The following is a 17759-nucleotide window of genomic DNA, read 5'->3' as shown; positions in this document are numbered from 1 at the left end:
CACTTTCTCTTTCAACCTCCCACAATTCTTTGCTCTACCCTTTGGGTCCCTATTATTCCTCCTGGGCCTCTCCCCTCCACACCCGTACACCACAGGGCTCCCAGCCTTGTCCAGCCCCAAATCAGGCCCCGGGTCCCGGTGTCGGGCCTACCGCTTCCTTAGCACTAGCCCCTGTTCCGGGCCAAGCCCAGCCCCCTGCCCCAGGACAGGCTCCTGGCAGCGGGCAAGCCAACTGCTCTCAGGCCTGGAGCTCCAACGCTCTGCGGCCGTCTCCACTGTCAGTAAGTAGACGTCCGGATGAAAACCACAGCACCCCGCTCCTTGTGTGAAGCCCAGAATCCTAATACACCCGTTGAGCTGTTTGTGAGCCTAACGTCACACACACTCCTGTGAACCACAAGCACATGTTCCTGACACGACCTGCACTCACTGCTTAGTCATACCTCCGTTGTCCTACAAACCCCACTGCATATCATGGTCCTCTAACTGTAAACACACACCTGATTTAGCCCTGTCATTTCCTCCCCCGAAAAACCATACGTCAAAACTCTCAGCTCATCGACTCACATCACACCCTGGAGAGAGGCTGCTCTTTCACATGTGAAGAATAAATGAGAGAAATAACTTCCTCCTCTCTGTCTGTGAGAGCTGCTAACCTGCAAAGTGTTATTAGTGGATATTATGAGTTAAACCTTATTCCAAATAGAGCATTTTCTGATCAAGACATGTGGGATATGCTGATATCATTCAGGTTTTAGGAGCATTCTTTGGATATGTATACAGCGCATTCGGAAAATATGAGTCTCAATTGGTTTTTTTTACGGTAGTTTGCGACACACTGCCCCACGGCTTCTTGCCTGTTTACGGCCAGCTCTGTGCGTTGTACACAAACCAACTAGCCAACAGTTTGCAGAGATGCATGACCAAAAGAAAAGCCCACATCTCTGGTCAGAAGGAGAAACACACCTACTTTTAAACATTAGGAAAAACTTTGATTTCAACAGGTTTTTTTGTATATGTGCAAATATCACAACGCCGACCTTTTCAATAATCTCAGTATGCACGGCTGCATGTAAACAGAAATATTAGTGGGATATTCATTTTCATTAGCCATGTAAACAGTTTAGTGGGAATATTGTCTTTTTCGAAATAAGGTCAAAAACTGGAAAAAAAATTCCATGTAAACGTGAGATTTCTCAATTCACTTACCGTAATGTAGAGCTGAAATATAATCGATAAGTTGCTCGACAGAAATACTCTGGAACTATTTTCATAACTGATTAATCATTAAAGTATTTTTTTAAAAATACGTAAAAATGCAGAACCTTCTTTGGTTGCAATTTTTAAATTGTTAATTTTCTTAGTCTTCTTAGTCTGAACATGTTTTGATTTTGTAATTTAATGACATAAAATCGGGCTTCAGGAAATTGCGAGGGGCATTTTTTACTTTTCTCTGACATTTTATAGACAAAGTGATTTTGTCTCAATTAACCAAGAAAACAATCAGCTGATTATTTGATCATGAAAATAAGCTCAAATCCAAGAAGCAGTATTGTCACCAGGAATTCATTCAAGAATCAGGTCACACAGGTTTAATTTTGAAAGCCCATAGAGGAGCCATCCATGGTATAATCAGCTGAAACATGATATTTGCATTTAGAAATTATGACGAAAGGAGGATATTTGTTCATTGAATGCACTTTTTCATCGACGCATTTGTGCTGAATCTTGATCCCCATCTGCTCCTTGGTTAAGATGAAAACTGTGCTGTTTGCTCGAGCACCTAAGATACAAGAAAAAGCCCATTGGCCTTCAAACCACCACAAAATGTGTCCAGTCATAACCACCATTCTTCTGCCAGAATCACAAACTGCACAACTACGAGCCGAACTACTGTAAACAATAAACTGAAACCATTCTTTCCAAGCACTAAAATTTCAAAAGCGTATCTGTTACACTGTCCTTATTGTGCTGAGTCACTAAAACCAACCAATGACTGCTGCAAGCCTTCCTCTCTGATCAGATTTGTTGCTGTGAGTTTTTAATGTTGTCGAATTGCTTACAGATTAATATCTCACCCATTTCTGTGTTTTTCTTCTTAACTTTATCCTTCTTTAATCTGTCCTTTTTAATCTTGCTGTGATTTCTTGTCTGCTAATGAATGAATTCACTTTGTTTGCTCTCCTGTGCGTCTTTAATGTCTCAACTGGTGAACGGCCGGATTCCAAAATGCAGTTAATCTATAGGAAAATGATCCAACATACTGTTACTTAGACTGTTTTGTTGCTCTGTGGTCAAACCTACATGAGTGTGTGATGAAAATCTTTACTCAATGGGCATTTTGAAATTCAGCTTTTCACTGTGTCACGTTAACTCACCTCTGCTCTGCTGTGTTGTATTACAGAATGACGTCATGGTCACTACAAACACAGAAGCTCACATTATTAACCTTGCAACGCACTGCCTCTCTTTTTCTCTCCTTAACTTTCTTTTTCTCGACGTCCACTTGTACCCTCCTCTGTAAAAACTCCTTTCATCCTCTCCTCTCCCTCGTCTTCCTCAGGCCGCTCTGTTGAACTCGTTCCCAGCCATATTTGATGAGCTGCTGCAGATGTTTACGGTGCAGGAAGTGGCAGAGTTTGTGCGCGGCACTCTGGGCAGCATGCCGTCCACGGTGCACATCGGACAGTCCATGGATGTGGTCAAACTGCAGTCCATAGCCCGGACGGTGGACAGCAGGCTCTTCTCTTTCCCAGGTTAGAGCACAAACACATCTTATTGTTTTTCTTCTGATTTATACTTTTCTCTGATATGAAAGAGTAGTGACTATGTCAGTAAAGTCTTTCCAAATAGCACCTTTACATACCTGAACATGTTCCGTCTAACTCCAAGCTGCCACTTCAACGAATAGATAGTGTCAGCTACAGTAAGACCTGACGATTATTCCAATGTAGAAAATCTTTCTGTGTAGTATCATTAGGGTCTGAGCACTGACAACGTCGGGCAGCGAAGGCCCTATTGAAACTGAAAGAATTATTATTGTTATTGAAATTAATTGCATTTTTGAGGGTCCTACGATGCTCAGAAAAAATTGTTAAACTTGGAAAATGGTGGTGGTGGAAAATTTTATGTTTTTGGGGTCTCGGGCTTGGGTGTTGCAAAATGGTTCACTGGCGCCCAATAAGAATTTGGAAAAATTTAGCCGCTCCAAATTTCTCAGTCATAATAAGGTTCCAGGCCTGAGGATATTTACATGCCAATACCGACTCATAGTCGCGCCCCTCAACTTTACCCCCGCCCTCTTTCGCAACTCGTGAACCGTTTGTCGTTTTCTCTTGTGGGAGGTGTCATTGCATTCAGCAGATAGTTGCTGTTTCATTGGTGTGGGTTATCCCCGCCCCCTACACTTTAGGTTGCGATGACCGCCCTCCCGCCAGTACCCCCGACATGCATGAATGTGCGAGGGCCTGTGCGATTGCTGCTTGTAGCTTTAATTGTTATTGATACTGTACAATCTTCAAATGTAATGTCAGCATGTAAAATACTTGGTGAATCCATGCCTCCTCTAAACAATAGATTTATATGAATACATATTCATCGAAGTATAACAGCTCCACAGCACTTAACTACAAATAGAAAAGCCTGTTAACTCATTCAAACACAGATAATTAATGACTCAGTCATGTTAGTTTTGTTTCCTGTATGTATTTCCTTTTCTGTGATTTCTTGGATTGACCATTTACAACCTTTTCAGCCACAGAGCTCCATGTTCTGTATTAACTCGCATCAAAATCACATGCAAATAAATGTTCTTGCGTGTGTGTGTTTGTGTGTGTGTGTGTATGTGTGTGTGTGTGTGTGTGTGTGTGTATGTGTGCCCGTGCCCTCAGAGTCTCGAAGGATCCTGCTTCCTGTGGTCCTGCATCACATCCATCTCCATCTGAGGCAGCAGAAAGAGCTGCTCATCTGCTCTGGAATACTCAGCTCCATATTCTCTATCATCAAGAGCAGCTCAATGGTAACACACACACACACACACACACACACAAAGTATATACTAATAAAACACTGTATGCACAGCTACACATACAAACTTTGTGTCCATGTGCTGTTTAGGAGGTCGGCCGTGGGACTTCTGTTAAGCTACAATAGATTCACATTCTTCCTTATCAGTAAATAGTCGGCTTGGTGTGTCAGGGCCTTTAGAAGGATATGCCTTTTTTTTCTACGATAGGTTAAAAATGATCATTGTGTCATAAGCTAAAAAACTTGGTAACATTAAACAGCATTTGTGTGACATTTAAAAGTAGCAAATTTGTTTCCCCCAATATATCTGATATTTGTGACACACTGAAAATACAAAGAAAACATGTTTGACTGGAGCTCCCTGTTTACTTCTGCTCTTCTTCTCTGCTTTCCACCGTCTCGATGTTCCTTTCTTTATCATTCCCTTCACTCCCCCTTCAGGACACGTCGGTGCAGGAGGAGGTGGAGATGATGGTAGAGTCCCTATTGGACGTCCTCCTGCAGACACTGCTGTCAATCATGAGCAAGAGCCAATCGCAGGAGGCGGTAAGGGGTCAACGCTGTCCGCAGTGCACCGCGGAGATCACTGTTAGTAACTAACAATACGACTACTACGACTTCACCTCCCACTACCCTCCTCCATCCTGTATCCATCCACCTCTCTGTCGTTCCTAGGGTTGGGCAATATTTTAATATTAGTGTTCCTTTATATTATCATAATGTTACAGAGTCCTCATTCACAGTTCTCACATCTAAATGACAAGTTATATTTTAAATGTCACAAAGTGAGATTTTAAATAACAGAAATATATTTGAAAACACAAGAAAACCATTTGACTCACTAGGATCAATACTTTGATCAATATAGTTAATAATGTGATAATTATCACAAGATTAATTTTGTCCACATTGCCCTCCTCTAATCCATCCATCTCTGACCCATCTCTCCACCAGCACATCTTGTGAGCTTTTTCATTAAACATCTTGATCCTCCTCTCTGCATGCTTGCACGGCTTCGTAATTCTCATTAAAGTGCTTGTTTGGCTCCTCTTTGCATCCTGTCTGTGTAGTATTTATTTCCAGAGAAAAACAGTATGGATCTTAGTTAAATTGTAGAGGTGTCATATAAATGTGTAATGTACCATCTGTAAGGTTTCTCAGTCAGGTATAGCTCTTTATCTCGGTATATGTTTCATATGCAAATTACATTTTAGAGATTGATTGTCACATGACTCCATCATTCTTCATTTGCATTTTGGCTCAGTCTCAATCCAGCCCCCACTTGCCCTATCCACTAAACCTTTATCTGCCTGTTCACAAGGAGGCTTGACCTTATTATGAGCTTCATCAATTCCAGGTAGTGTGAAGTGTAAAATAAAACCACCCATCAGGGAGTCTTAAACTCGCAAAGATCATAAATTTAAAATCCATTTTTCCACTTCATAAACATTATGTTGGTCATGCACATAAACGCATAGCTACATTTTTCTTCCACTGACTTTTTATGGTGTGTTTAAAACCTCAGAATGAAAGTAAAATAAAAGGAACCGTCCTACACTTATTTGGTTTGTTTTCTACTCACATATACATGCATCAATAAAAAGAAGAATATACCATTATAGCACATGCTAATTGTTTTTAACAGTACCTAATATACAGGAGGCTACCTTCATGCAGAGTGAAAAGGCTAGTGAATAGGGATCAGTTTGGGAAAGAGCCTTTTATGATCCTGCTGTCATCATCTTTGATTTTTCAGTTGCTGTACTGCTAACTGCTCCCATGTGATTGGCTAACATGCCTATTTCCCTGGTTTCCTATTTGCAGGGAGAGTATGTGTCCTGCCTCCTGTCCCTCCTCCGCCAGATGACAGATATCCACTTCCAACGCCTGATGGAAAACTTTCAGAGCAAGGAGGAGCTCAAGGTACGAGAAAGTGCAGCCTCCAGTGAAAAAACATTACGATCATGTGACTTTGCGACATGACAACAAGGCTGAGGTCAACTCCTGCCTTTGTATCAGGGGCCAGTTGCATAAACTTAGTTTAAAGACTAGTCTTGGCCTTAGACTGGTCTTAGGTTGTTTGGTTAGACTAGTCTAATTATGCCTGTCTGTTACATAAATATTAAGACTGACTTTTCCAAAAGTTTATCCATTACTTTTAGCAAACTATTTAACCTTTAACTTGTTTATCCATTGCTTTTAGCAAACTTTAGTTAACTATTTCAACTGTTTATCCATAACTTTTTGTACCATATTCTTGAATTGTTTCTGAACACCCTTGACGGTTCTAACGACTGTTGGATTTATGCTGTTTATCTTTTCTGCTGTTGCATCTACCATTTTTTCTCTTTTGTTAAGTGTCTTATTTCACCCATAATGCATTCTGCGACAGGCTATCTAAGTCAGTCTTACATTAGTCATTCATAGGGAAGCTTAATGCAACAGGTAAATTTAAGTCTCTATAGCAAGTCTGACTTAAAGTTATATTTAAGACAATGACCAGTTCTATTTTTATGCAACTGGCCCCTGGTGATGTAACATTTTTGGATATTATTTGAGAGACACTGACACCTCCTTCCTCTTCTCCTCTTCAGGAGTTCTTGTTGAAGATTTTGTGCGTGTTTAGAAACCTGATGAAGCTCAGTATTTTCCCTCGCGACTGGAACGTCATGAGGCTTCTCACCAGCAAGTAAGACACACAAGACATCTAACACATCTAACAGTGTTTGCTCGCATCGCTGACTCAATCTGGATCGAATAACAACTGTGTTTGTGTGTGTTCCCGCTCCGCAGCATCATCCTGACCACAGCTCAGTACCTGTCTCCTGCTCTGCACAAGAACTTCACCGAAGCTGAATTTGACTTCAAGGTACGTGACTTTAACTGACACTGATTCATAGATGCACACAAACCACAAACTACGCCTGGAAGTTATCACAGTAACTGTAATATGAATGAAACTGTGAGTGTTTTTTCTGGTCACTGAGCTTTAAAAGACAATATTTCTGTGTTTTCCTCTCTTCACTTGTGACAGAAGTTGGCTGTTAATCTACAATTGTTGCTTCAAAATGATTCACTTTCTCCATGAATGTAAAGTTGAATATTTCTTTCACATCATTGCTCTGTATCACTAATAGATATCACCATGAAACTTCCCCAGTTGATTACTTACATTAAGTCAATTATTTTCTGTATTACAAATTCTCTGAAAAATCATGTTTGAATTATAGATACCGTATCTCTTTATCACTCCATCAAATCCATTTTCGCCATGTTTTTAGGAATAAAATATTCTATAAATCAGGCTATGAAGGATATATGAACCCTTCTGTAAAAACATATAGATAGGAATGAAACTGGAAAGTTTGGTGGATGTAAGTGCTGCTGAAGGGGAGATGTCTTGCTCAGACTACAAGAAAGAACGACCTTTAAAGACACGTATTGTAAATTCCATGCATTTTGAAGACACTACAGTTTTATCTAATAGATATCACCATGAAATTTCCCCAGTTGATTACTTACATTTAGACAATTGTTTTTTGTATTACGAGTTTTCTAAAATGTTATGTTTAAATATGCCAATGAGGCATTATCTAATGATAACTTTGTGTGAATTTAGGAGAAATCTACAGACACAAAGTAGAGAAAGTGGTAAAATAATCCCCTAAATGTGTATTTTGGATGTTTTCTTTCCACTATTCTGAAAGAAGACATATTATGGATGTAAAATAGCCCAAAATAGCCCAAAATCTCAAAATCAATCAGTGCATGAAAAAATTATGTTTTTGCCTAAATTGTCTCCCCTTAACTGTCAATGAGAAAAACCTTAAAGCATATCCTCACTCTGAACCACGTAACATTGAATAAATAGCAGTTGATTTACTGAGACTGAAACCATTTGAACATCAGTCAGAAAAGTCAATGGGCTGCTGGCGGTCACACAGCAACAGGAGGAGGACTGAGTGATCTGAGCACAAGAGGGAAGAAAAATTTGATCTCGGGGCGCTCAAGGCTCTCGTTTACCATCGGGAGAGAGAAAACAATGAATCATCATGAAGTGGAGCTCTAATGTTCTGTTTAACATTTACTTTCACACACACACTGATAAACTGATTAATGAAAGCTTTGTGCGGAAACCACACAGTGACAGGATATTGTGTTACATTTCATATACTGTAATGTCAGTTTGTGTGTGTGTGTGTGTGTGTGTGTGTGTGTGTGTGTGTGTGTGAACAGGTGTGGAACTCCTACTTCAGTCTGGCGGTGCTGTACATCAACCAGCCCAGTTTACAGTTGGAAAACTTGAGTCCTGCTAAAAGGAAGAAGGTCTTAGACAAGTAAGAACACACACACACACATGTGCACCAACAACAAAGGCCCTGTTCAGACCTGGCATTAGAATGCGTCTCCACGTAGTAAACACATGGCTAATACAGCAGACGTTGCAACATAATACTACAGGAATGCCAGTAGTAATATCCTACATATTTGTGAATTCGGGTACATTTTATTAACATCAAAATATAAGGTTATTATCTATCGGCAGTCCCCGGGGATGAAAAAGAAGGAAGAGCAGAAACCCCGCAGTATCTGTCACATTAATTCATTAATTCTCACATTCCTACTCACAAATAGCAGAGACCATCACACACACACACACACACACACACACACACACACAAACACAGTACTGCTTGTTTGTGTAGACACATGTGGAGACACACACTCTCTGCCAGCGTCATTACCATAACTGTCTTCCTCAGAGTCGTGTGTCATCTGCAGCTAAAATGCTGAGAGTCAGATGTTGAAAGAACCCATTTTCCTCTTTGAAGTGAAGCAGCGCTACAAACTTGGCGACCTACTTTATCAATCCTGCAGGAACACTCCATTACTCCAGGAAAGCTCATTTCCTCCCTATAAGGTCTTTCCCACCCAAACAGTCCCAGGAACGAGGGAGCCCCAGACACTAAACTCACTAAACCTCCTCAGGCACTAAGACTTCCTCCAGCTTCTGTTGAGTTTCCACCTCTCAAGAATAGTGAAAATGAGACCGACGAGGATTGAAAAGTGATGGCTTGGATTGAGACATATGAGATATTTGAAGGGATGTTGGAAAGAAATCATGCAGAGGTGGAAATAAACATCACCAAAACAAGATGAATGACAATCTGCAGACTATTTCTGGTTATTTTTCTGCTCTAGTTTCAAATCGAATTTAAGTAGGAAACAAAATTGACTTTCAGTTTTTTATGTTTCTTACTTTGTCTCGCTCACTGAGGCTGCGTCTGAAATCACTCCCTATTTACCAGTCGTGGAAGAAGTAGTCAGATCCTTTACTGCAGTAAAAGTACTAATACTACACTGTGAACATACTCCACTACAAGAAAAAGTCCTGCATTCAAAACCTTACTTAAGTTTTTGTGTAAAATTATTGATTTCTTAAGTAAGTGCCCGCGAATAAGCGGGATAATGTACAGCTAGCGGGTCATTGTTGTGAAATAAACCCCTTCAGGACGATGCAAGACCACCCGGCGCCGCATTGCCCTGTCAGGTTTTATTTCACATAGTGCCCTCACAAATTGCACAATGGAAAAAAAAGAGACAGAGTTGTGAATGAGTGATTTTGGACTCATCTGTTCTTGTAGACTAGTCAGGAATTGAACTATATAAGTCATTTAAACATCAGTAACATTTACACAAAACTCCCAGATTAGATTTTCTATATCAGAAAAGGAAATAGTAGTTATACCTGTGTTAACCTCTTTCATCCAAAGGCTGCTCAGTCACCTTCTTACTGTGATAAATGTATTACCTTCTGTCCATCTGCAGGTACGGTGACATGAGGGTGATGATGACCTACGAACTGTTCAGCATGTGGCAGAACCTCGGTAAGATTTTCCAAATATCTACTGCTCCACAGTCCAGTCCAGTAGATTGTGATAAAGCACCTACAGTATGAGCTGGTTTGCCAAGAAGGACACCTTTCCAAAGAGTTTAGTTCAGTTAACATTGCTTTATTTATATTCAGTAGTTGCAGAAGTTTTCTACTCCAAAGTCTGCAAAATGTGTTATTATATTCTAAAATCTGAAATCTCAACTCTAAATGCATTCTCCAATTTAAAGCTAGGGTTGGTAATTTTAAGAAACTAGCAAGAGTACACTAGATTTTAAAAATGATCCTATTGAGCTACTGATACCAGATTGATTTCTTTTTTTGGCAGAGCATTTGATGTATTGATTGCTGTCAGGGTGTAATGAGAATTTCAGCAAATATGACAAAAATGTATTTGAAGAAGATCACCAACTGTAGTTTTAATCCGCAGAGCATAAAATCCATTTACCTCCTGATATTGTTAATCTACACACAGACTATCTGATTTATTGTCTGATTGACTGAAGATGAATGGTTACTTATATGCTGATCGTAGGTGAGAATAAGATCCACTTCATCCCCGGTATGATCGGCCCGTTCCTGGGAGTGACGCTGGTTCCTCAGGTGGAGGTACGAAACATCATGATCCCCATCTTTCACGACATGATGGACTGGGAGCAACGCAAGAACGGGAACTTCAAGCAGGTACACAAACACACACAAGCATCTATCACATGAGTAACTGTAGAAAAAGCTCTGCTCACTTACAGTATGTCAGACCACAGATTTATTTATTTTATTTTAATTAATTTATTTATTTTGTTTGTGTAGGTGGAGGCTGAGCTGATTGACAAGCTGGACAGTTTGGTTTCTGAGGGGAAAGGTGATGAGAACTACAGAGAACTCTTCGGTTTGCTGTAAGAAACACTTTACTTCACAGTTTCTCCAACACAAGTCTTTCTCTCTGTTTGCCTCTAACTCTCGTCTCTCTGTTTTTAAACCAGTGTGAATCCTTCCCCTCTCTCTCTCTCTCTCTCTCTCTCTCTCTCTCTCTCTCTTTCTCTCTCTCTCTCTCCCTCTCTCTGCTAACATAAATTAACTCTCAGTTTTTCTGCTCTAACCACTGCTGATATGTGTTTGCTTTGCTCTGTGCTGCTGGACTAGAACCCAGCTGTTTGGGCCCTACCCCAGGTATGACCTCATTTACATATAGCGAGACATATGGAGATGATATCTGCCTTCTAATAATCATATAATAAGTGTTATTCTCTGCCAACATGATGGCAGTGTGAGCCTGTAAAACCTGCAATGACACATTTAAATATGTCTTAAAGAGCTGACACAGTCCCGTAAAATTGTGTTTCTTTTGATTGTCAAAAAAAATAAAAATCAATCAACCCTCCAAAGAGAATTTTATCAGTGTGGGCAGTCTGAAACCAAATTCATCTATGTCACGCATTGTAGTAATTCTGTCTCAGAAAAATATCTGCACAATATACTAATAGAAGGTATTGTTAATGAGTTTAAAAAAACATAATGTCTTTCAGTCCTTGATTATAAACAGACCTCCATTCCTCTTGTTACCTTATGCATATTTTAGTTAACGGGATATTTTTAAGAATCCGGGGAAATTAGAGTTTAACCTCTCTACACTTTGAGCTAACCAATCCATGTTTACTCTCTGATTTATGCCTGACTAACTTTTTTTAAAATAGAAACTAGCTTTATGTACGTGGTGGAGGCTCTGGCAAATCCAAAGAAATGGTCTGGTGATGCATACATATACGTAGGTTGAAGGATTATGGCATTTGCTCAGGCTGTAAATGACCACTGTTTTCTCATCTCAGTAATAGTTTAAGATAATATCTATGTAATCTAATATGTTTGTATAAAACAGTACATTGTCTAATTTGTGTCTGTTTTCCTTAAAGTCTGTTGGAGAAGATCGAGCAGGAGACGTGGAGAGAGACGGGGATCTCCTTCGTTACCTCCGTCACACGGCTGATGGAGCGACTGCTGGATTACCGGTAACATACGGGACACACACACATGCAACATATATTGTGTGTGTGCTTTTGTATTTGCATTACAAAACTAATTTTCTAGTAGTTTTCAGTTTTAGTTTATCAACATTTAAACATTTTATTTGTTGCACCAACTTGCCATTTTGACAAAGGTAAAACAATTATTTTGTTAACATTCAACAACTACAGCTACCATGAGGCTTTGACAGAGTGACAGTGACGAAGACTCATGGGATATGCTGTTGTTAATGACAACTAGAAGGGCACTCGGAGAGCCAGACTTCCGCCAAGGCCATGCCTTATCTTGTGATGTAAACGAAAGTCAAAAATGATGCTTGTATCCGTTCTGTGATTTGGATTTGCTCCAACATGTAATAGGTTCTTTCTTGGTCCATGCTACACCCTTCTACCAAGTTTCATGAAAATTGGGCATGTAGTTGTTCCATAATCCTGCTGACAAACAGACAAACAAACTGAACCGAAAACAAAACCTCCTTGGTATAGGTAAAAATCGTGCTGATTAAAATTATTAAAATGGCCCTAAAACTCTACTGTCCAGTGCTGTATTAGACACCAGTTTAGCTTAAAATATGAACAGAAAACCTTAAGAGCAGCTTCCAGTGTTGAGAAAACATACTGGGTTACCGAGGCCAGTGGAACAGAGGCTCACTGTTAGAGGAGGTTGGACTTAAGTTGTTGTTTATTAAATAGTTCTATCTTTTCTTCAGGGACTGCATGAAGGGAGATGAGACGGAGAACAAGAAGATTGGCTGCACTGTTAACCTCCTGGTGAGATTTATGACATATTGATATTTTTCCACACAAACCTACTGATTTCCCCAGTAAATTGTTAAAGGGGACCTATTATGCTTTTTCCCTTTCCTTCGGTGTGTTATATAGTTTTTTGTGCATGTAAAAGGTCTGCAAAGTTACAGAGCCCAAAGTTCACGCCAAAGGGAGTTCCTCTCCCCCACAGAAACACTGCTCCTGAACTGCCTGAAATGCCTTGATTGAAGTCCTGCCTTTTCTTCCGTAACGTGGTGATGTCACAGAGTAACACATTTGCATAATACCTGCCTAGTGGCTAGTTCGGCACTCCCTCAAACAAAGCTAGTTAGAGTGGAGCCGGAGCAGAGTCTGAAGAGTTTGGTTTGGTTGACCGATCACAACAGAGTGGGCCAGCTGACTAATCAGAGCAGACTGGGCTTTTCGGGAGGGGTCCGGGGCAGGAGCTCAAACAGAGCGTTTCAGACAGACGGTGAAATATTTACATTAAAGCATGTAAACATGTTTAGTAAATATCACCGTATTGAAGACGGAGATTGAAGCCGGTGAGGTCGGAGATTCAGAAAACAAACTTTGATTGAGACACTTTATGTGTCAACATGTGTGTTTTCTTCTTGTCAGAATTTCTACAAGTCCGAGATCAACAAGGAGGAGATGTACATCCGCTACATCCACAAACTGTGTGATATGCATCTACAGGCTGAGAACTACACTGGTAAAGCACAAACAAACAGTCATAGCTAACACACACACACACACATGCATACACACTGTGTGAAAGACGTTTGCCTGTTGACCTGCTGTACTGGACCTGTACGTCCACAGAGGCTGCGTTCACTCTGCTGTTGTACTGGGAGCTGCTGCATTGGGACGAGCGGCCCCTGAAAGAGTTCCTGCATTATCCTGCTCAGACAGAGTGGCATCGGAAGGAGGGGCTCTGCCGCAAAGTCATCCACTACTTCAACAAGGGCAAGGTGAGAAGATGGTGCCAACACAAATAAACACAAGCAGCAATGTTGCACAAATAAGCCATAAAACCTATCAGGCAACACAGCAGGCAAGAAGAGAAGCTGTGATCAAATCATCACCCATTGTTTTTACATGTTGTAACAACTGATGCGTTCTGACTGATTTAAAATGTTTCTCAAAATAGATGAAGCTGTAAGATTTGAGTTGAGAGTGAGAACAGGCAAACACAATCAAAGAAAACACGCTATAATGACTCACCTAATGACTCACCTCTAAACCTCTAATTAAAACAGGAGAAAACAAGATTAACAAAACGTCAACCCACCGCTTAGATGCTGCAAACTGGAGTGTAGTTCTCCTTTGAAAGAAGAGCTGAGAACTGCATTGAGGGCTATGTGCCATGTTTTTACAGAAAGGACAAACCAAACACTGGCTCTAGATGAGGCCTTTACCGTTTTCACGTTTTTGCGTCGGCCAAAGTAGTTCCCCTACATGCTTGGCACACAGGAGAAGTTTCAGTTGGATGTAATCTGCAACCTCACCGCTAGATGCCACCAGATTCTACACACTGGCCCTTTAAGCTAATCAGGATCCTTAAAAAATGAAATAAAATGTTCATAAACAGCTGTTGATTCACTACTTCAACAACGGTGAAGGTAGTGCTCATATGAAAGAGAACATTGTGAGCACCGCTTTTGCTTAAAACCACACTAAAGTACTTTGTCTGTTTCTGTATTTGTGTGTGTGTGTGTGTGTGTGTGTGTGTGTGTGTGTGTGTGTGTGTGTCCACCAGTGTTGGGAGTTTGGTATCCCTCTGTGCCGAGAACTGGCCTTCCAGTATGAATCACTGTATGACTACCAGAGTCTCAGCTGGATACGGGTGAGCTGCATGACACACACTTCACAAACTGGTTTCTGTTAAATCACAAAACAACACATCTGCTCCTGTTTCTGTTAAACTTTAAAACATCATTCATATCACTTCTATCAACTCTCTCCACATGTCTGAACCCTGAAAAACATTTCCTGATAGATATGATCAAACTCATTGATGAGGGAACATGATTATCTAAAACAGTCTTTACATTGCCATCGGTATGTGAGCTCTGTATTGTACTGTTTATGTATTCTAGCAGTAAAACTAATTGTGTGTGTGTGTGTGTGTGTGTGTGCATGTAGAAAATGGAGGCAGCGTATTACGACAACATTATGGAGCAGCAGCGTCTAGAGCCGGAGTTCTTCAGGGTCGGGTTCTACGGCAGGAAGTTCCCCTTCTTCCTCAGAGTGAGTTAAATTTTCGTCTTTTAGATTCCTTGTAGCTTCTTGTAAATGCTTGTCAATGCAAGTATACTGTCTAAAACGTTTTCTCTAATGTTTAAAAGCCTTAAAGTGACAGTAGGCAGTATATTTTTGGCATCATTGGACAAAAATTCCATAATAACCTTTCAGCATATTGTAATTCAAGTTTGAATTCCTTCAACAGATTTTACAATGGGGCCGCGTCACAAACTTTCTAATTTTACAGCTAAACAGTGCACTACCAGATGATTCTGAAAACATTTGAGTTGGGAAATAGGCATTAAAGTAACATAATATTGATTCATATTTGATCAGCGCTGTCTAGTTTGACCGTTTGGTTGGAGTTTACGAGTGATTGACAGCCGGCTCTCATAGACGGCAGCTGGACAGCAGATCCCAGATCAGCTCTTACTGCTTGTTTTCATTAGGAGCACCAGAGGACACACACTGTCAGGATATACCGACCGTTTTATAAAAATAACTTTTTTTAATCCTATTTTTTCTCCAATCTCGCCTACTGCTGCTTTAAGGCTTGGTGGTTAAAACAAAATTCAAAATATAGTATCTTTGCTTTTAAAACTTGCATTTCTTTTACTCTGTTTTGTTTTAATCCATCCACACCAGAACAAAGAGTTTGTCTGTCGCGGCCATGACTACGAAAGGCTAGAGGCCTTCCAGCAAAGGATGCTGGGAGAATTCCCACAGGCCATTGCAATGCAGCACCCCAATCAGCCCGATGAGGCCATCCTGCAGTGTGATGCACAGTGTATCCTTCAGCTACAGAGAATTATGAATTATTATGTATAAAAATCACGACCATACTGTTGTCTGCATATGTGTAAACACTTTTTACTAAGTGAGTGTGATTTTTAGGGTCATAAAGGGGCGCCAGTGCATGGTGACCACCATACTTCATTTCTCCAGTTATTTCCTTGACCTCCCTCCCCCTCGACTCAGACCTCCAGATCTACGCAGTGACTCCTGTGCCGGACAGCGTCAGCGTCCTCCAGATGGACCGAGTCCCCGATCGCATCAAGAGCTTCTACAGGGTCAACAACGTTCGCCGTTTTCGATATGACCGACCCTTCCACAAAGGAACCAAAGACAGAGATAATGAGTTCAAGGTGAGTGGGGAAAATTTCCAGTTGGTACCAGTTTCTACTTGTAGAAGGTTTTCTATGCCTCGGTGCTAAAGGCATTATGTTTGCTGCACTTTGCTCCGCTCTCTCCGTTTGCCATGAAAAATTCTTAGAATTTTGTTCCACGTTTGGATTTCTATCAACTGCTCAAAGATCGACTCTTATAATGTGAACCTTCACAAAAATGAATGCACAGTTGGTAAAAATGTAGGTTTACAAAATGACAATACTAACTGATTTATTGCCAGTATAGAAAATAAAAATAGAAGAAAATGTGCAAATGCAAAACGAGTTACTTATTCTATTCATAAAATAGAAAATGGATATACGGTATAGAAATAGAACCAATTAAGCAAATTAATCAGTGCAACACAATATACTAATAAGCAATTATTATTATTAATTATTATTTTATAATATATTATTTTTTTTACAAGCGCACCATCAGCCCAACATAGTCTCATACAACCCTTTTGCTTCTAAATGTCTGTATATTTGTCTGTTTCCTGTCTGTTTTTACTTGCCCAATATCAAATTGTCTTTGTGGATTAATAAAGTTGTGATGAATTGAATTGAATTGAATTACAGTATGTGAGGTGTGAGTGAATGTACCTCTTTAAAAGGTTTAACGAAACCCAAAAAGTTTCTTGAGTCCAAAAGACCAAAATGAATGACTACCATAAATTATTGCACAATTCCCATCAAATCTGACCTGTACAGTAAATCACAGTGTAACGTGTAATGGTTAAATGCATCTATAATATCAGAAACAACATGATTAAGCATGTTAAAATGCTTCATATACCACTTAAAACACATTTTAAATGAGTCTTCTTTTACAGACACTGACCTCAGTACTGCTGATGTTGAGATCAGACGTCTCACTGCTTGTTGTGTTTTGTGTTTCAGAGTCTTTGGATCGAGAGGACGACACTGATCCTCACTCACCCTCTGCCTGGTATTTCACGCTGGTTTGAAGTGGATAAGAGAGAGCTGGTGAGTGAATGAAAAATAGCTTTAGATTCAAAGATAGATAAACTATAATGATACCCACGTGGCATGTTCACTGTACTCTGTATGGTCACGGTTTCATCTCCTTATCTGTATCTGTCACTCAGGTGGAGGTGAGTCCGTTGGAGAACGCCATCTCTGTGGTGGAGAATAAGAACCAGGAGCTGCGGACTCTGATCAGCCAGTACCAACACAAGCAGCTGCACGGCAACATCAACCTGCTCAGCATGACGCTGAACGGAGTCATCGATGCTGCCGTTAACGGAGGCATCGCCAGATACCAAGAGGTCTGACAAAAAGTGTGACACAACATGTTAAATGTTTAGTTCAGTTCATTTGAAGCTGGTGTAAAACATGATGGTAAATACTAACAGAACTTCTGTTGAGCATCATTTAGTTGTTTTTATTATCTCATATAGATAATTAAACATACAGAAGGAAAATGGTCACATTTACTTTGGTTATTTATGCCTTTACTTTGAGAGTGAATATCTGTTTTGATAGAAGTTAGGAAGATGTTTGTGTTTCATGCTCCAACAGGGTTCAATATACCCACATAAATTACATTTATTAGAGACGATAGCGGTGTCAAGCCAATATTAAAGGTGCATTACCTTTTTGCAATTTGGTAAT

At 40.2% G+C, this 17759-nt stretch overlaps 1 protein-coding gene across 1 annotated transcript in view; it reads left to right on the top strand.

The window, feature by feature from the left end:
- LOC119485197 (dedicator of cytokinesis protein 3-like) overlaps positions 1–17759 on the top strand; it is a 228634-nt gene that overhangs the window by 198035 nt on the left and 12840 nt on the right. Inside the window, exons 10-31 of the mRNA XM_037764582.1 lie at positions 96–281; positions 2531–2756; positions 3891–4018; positions 4468–4614; positions 5851–5949; positions 6621–6715; positions 6820–6895; positions 8263–8363; positions 9856–9914; positions 10455–10603; positions 10730–10815; positions 11063–11089; positions 11830–11925; positions 12651–12711; positions 13330–13423; positions 13534–13682; positions 14471–14557; positions 14857–14961; positions 15601–15742; positions 15934–16100; positions 17025–17111; positions 17234–17413. Of these exons, the coding sequence (XP_037620510.1) occupies positions 96–281; positions 2531–2756; positions 3891–4018; positions 4468–4614; positions 5851–5949; positions 6621–6715; positions 6820–6895; positions 8263–8363; positions 9856–9914; positions 10455–10603; positions 10730–10815; positions 11063–11089; positions 11830–11925; positions 12651–12711; positions 13330–13423; positions 13534–13682; positions 14471–14557; positions 14857–14961; positions 15601–15742; positions 15934–16100; positions 17025–17111; positions 17234–17413 (2547 nt within the window). The remainder of the gene's footprint in view (positions 1–95; positions 282–2530; positions 2757–3890; positions 4019–4467; positions 4615–5850; positions 5950–6620; positions 6716–6819; positions 6896–8262; positions 8364–9855; positions 9915–10454; positions 10604–10729; positions 10816–11062; positions 11090–11829; positions 11926–12650; positions 12712–13329; positions 13424–13533; positions 13683–14470; positions 14558–14856; positions 14962–15600; positions 15743–15933; positions 16101–17024; positions 17112–17233; positions 17414–17759) is intronic.

Source organism: Sebastes umbrosus, chromosome 1 (assembly GCF_015220745.1).
Source record: "Sebastes umbrosus isolate fSebUmb1 chromosome 1, fSebUmb1.pri, whole genome shotgun sequence".
NCBI classification, from domain to species: Eukaryota; Metazoa; Chordata; class Actinopteri; order Perciformes; family Sebastidae; genus Sebastes; species Sebastes umbrosus.
This window is presented reverse-complemented; position numbering and strand designations above follow the sequence as displayed.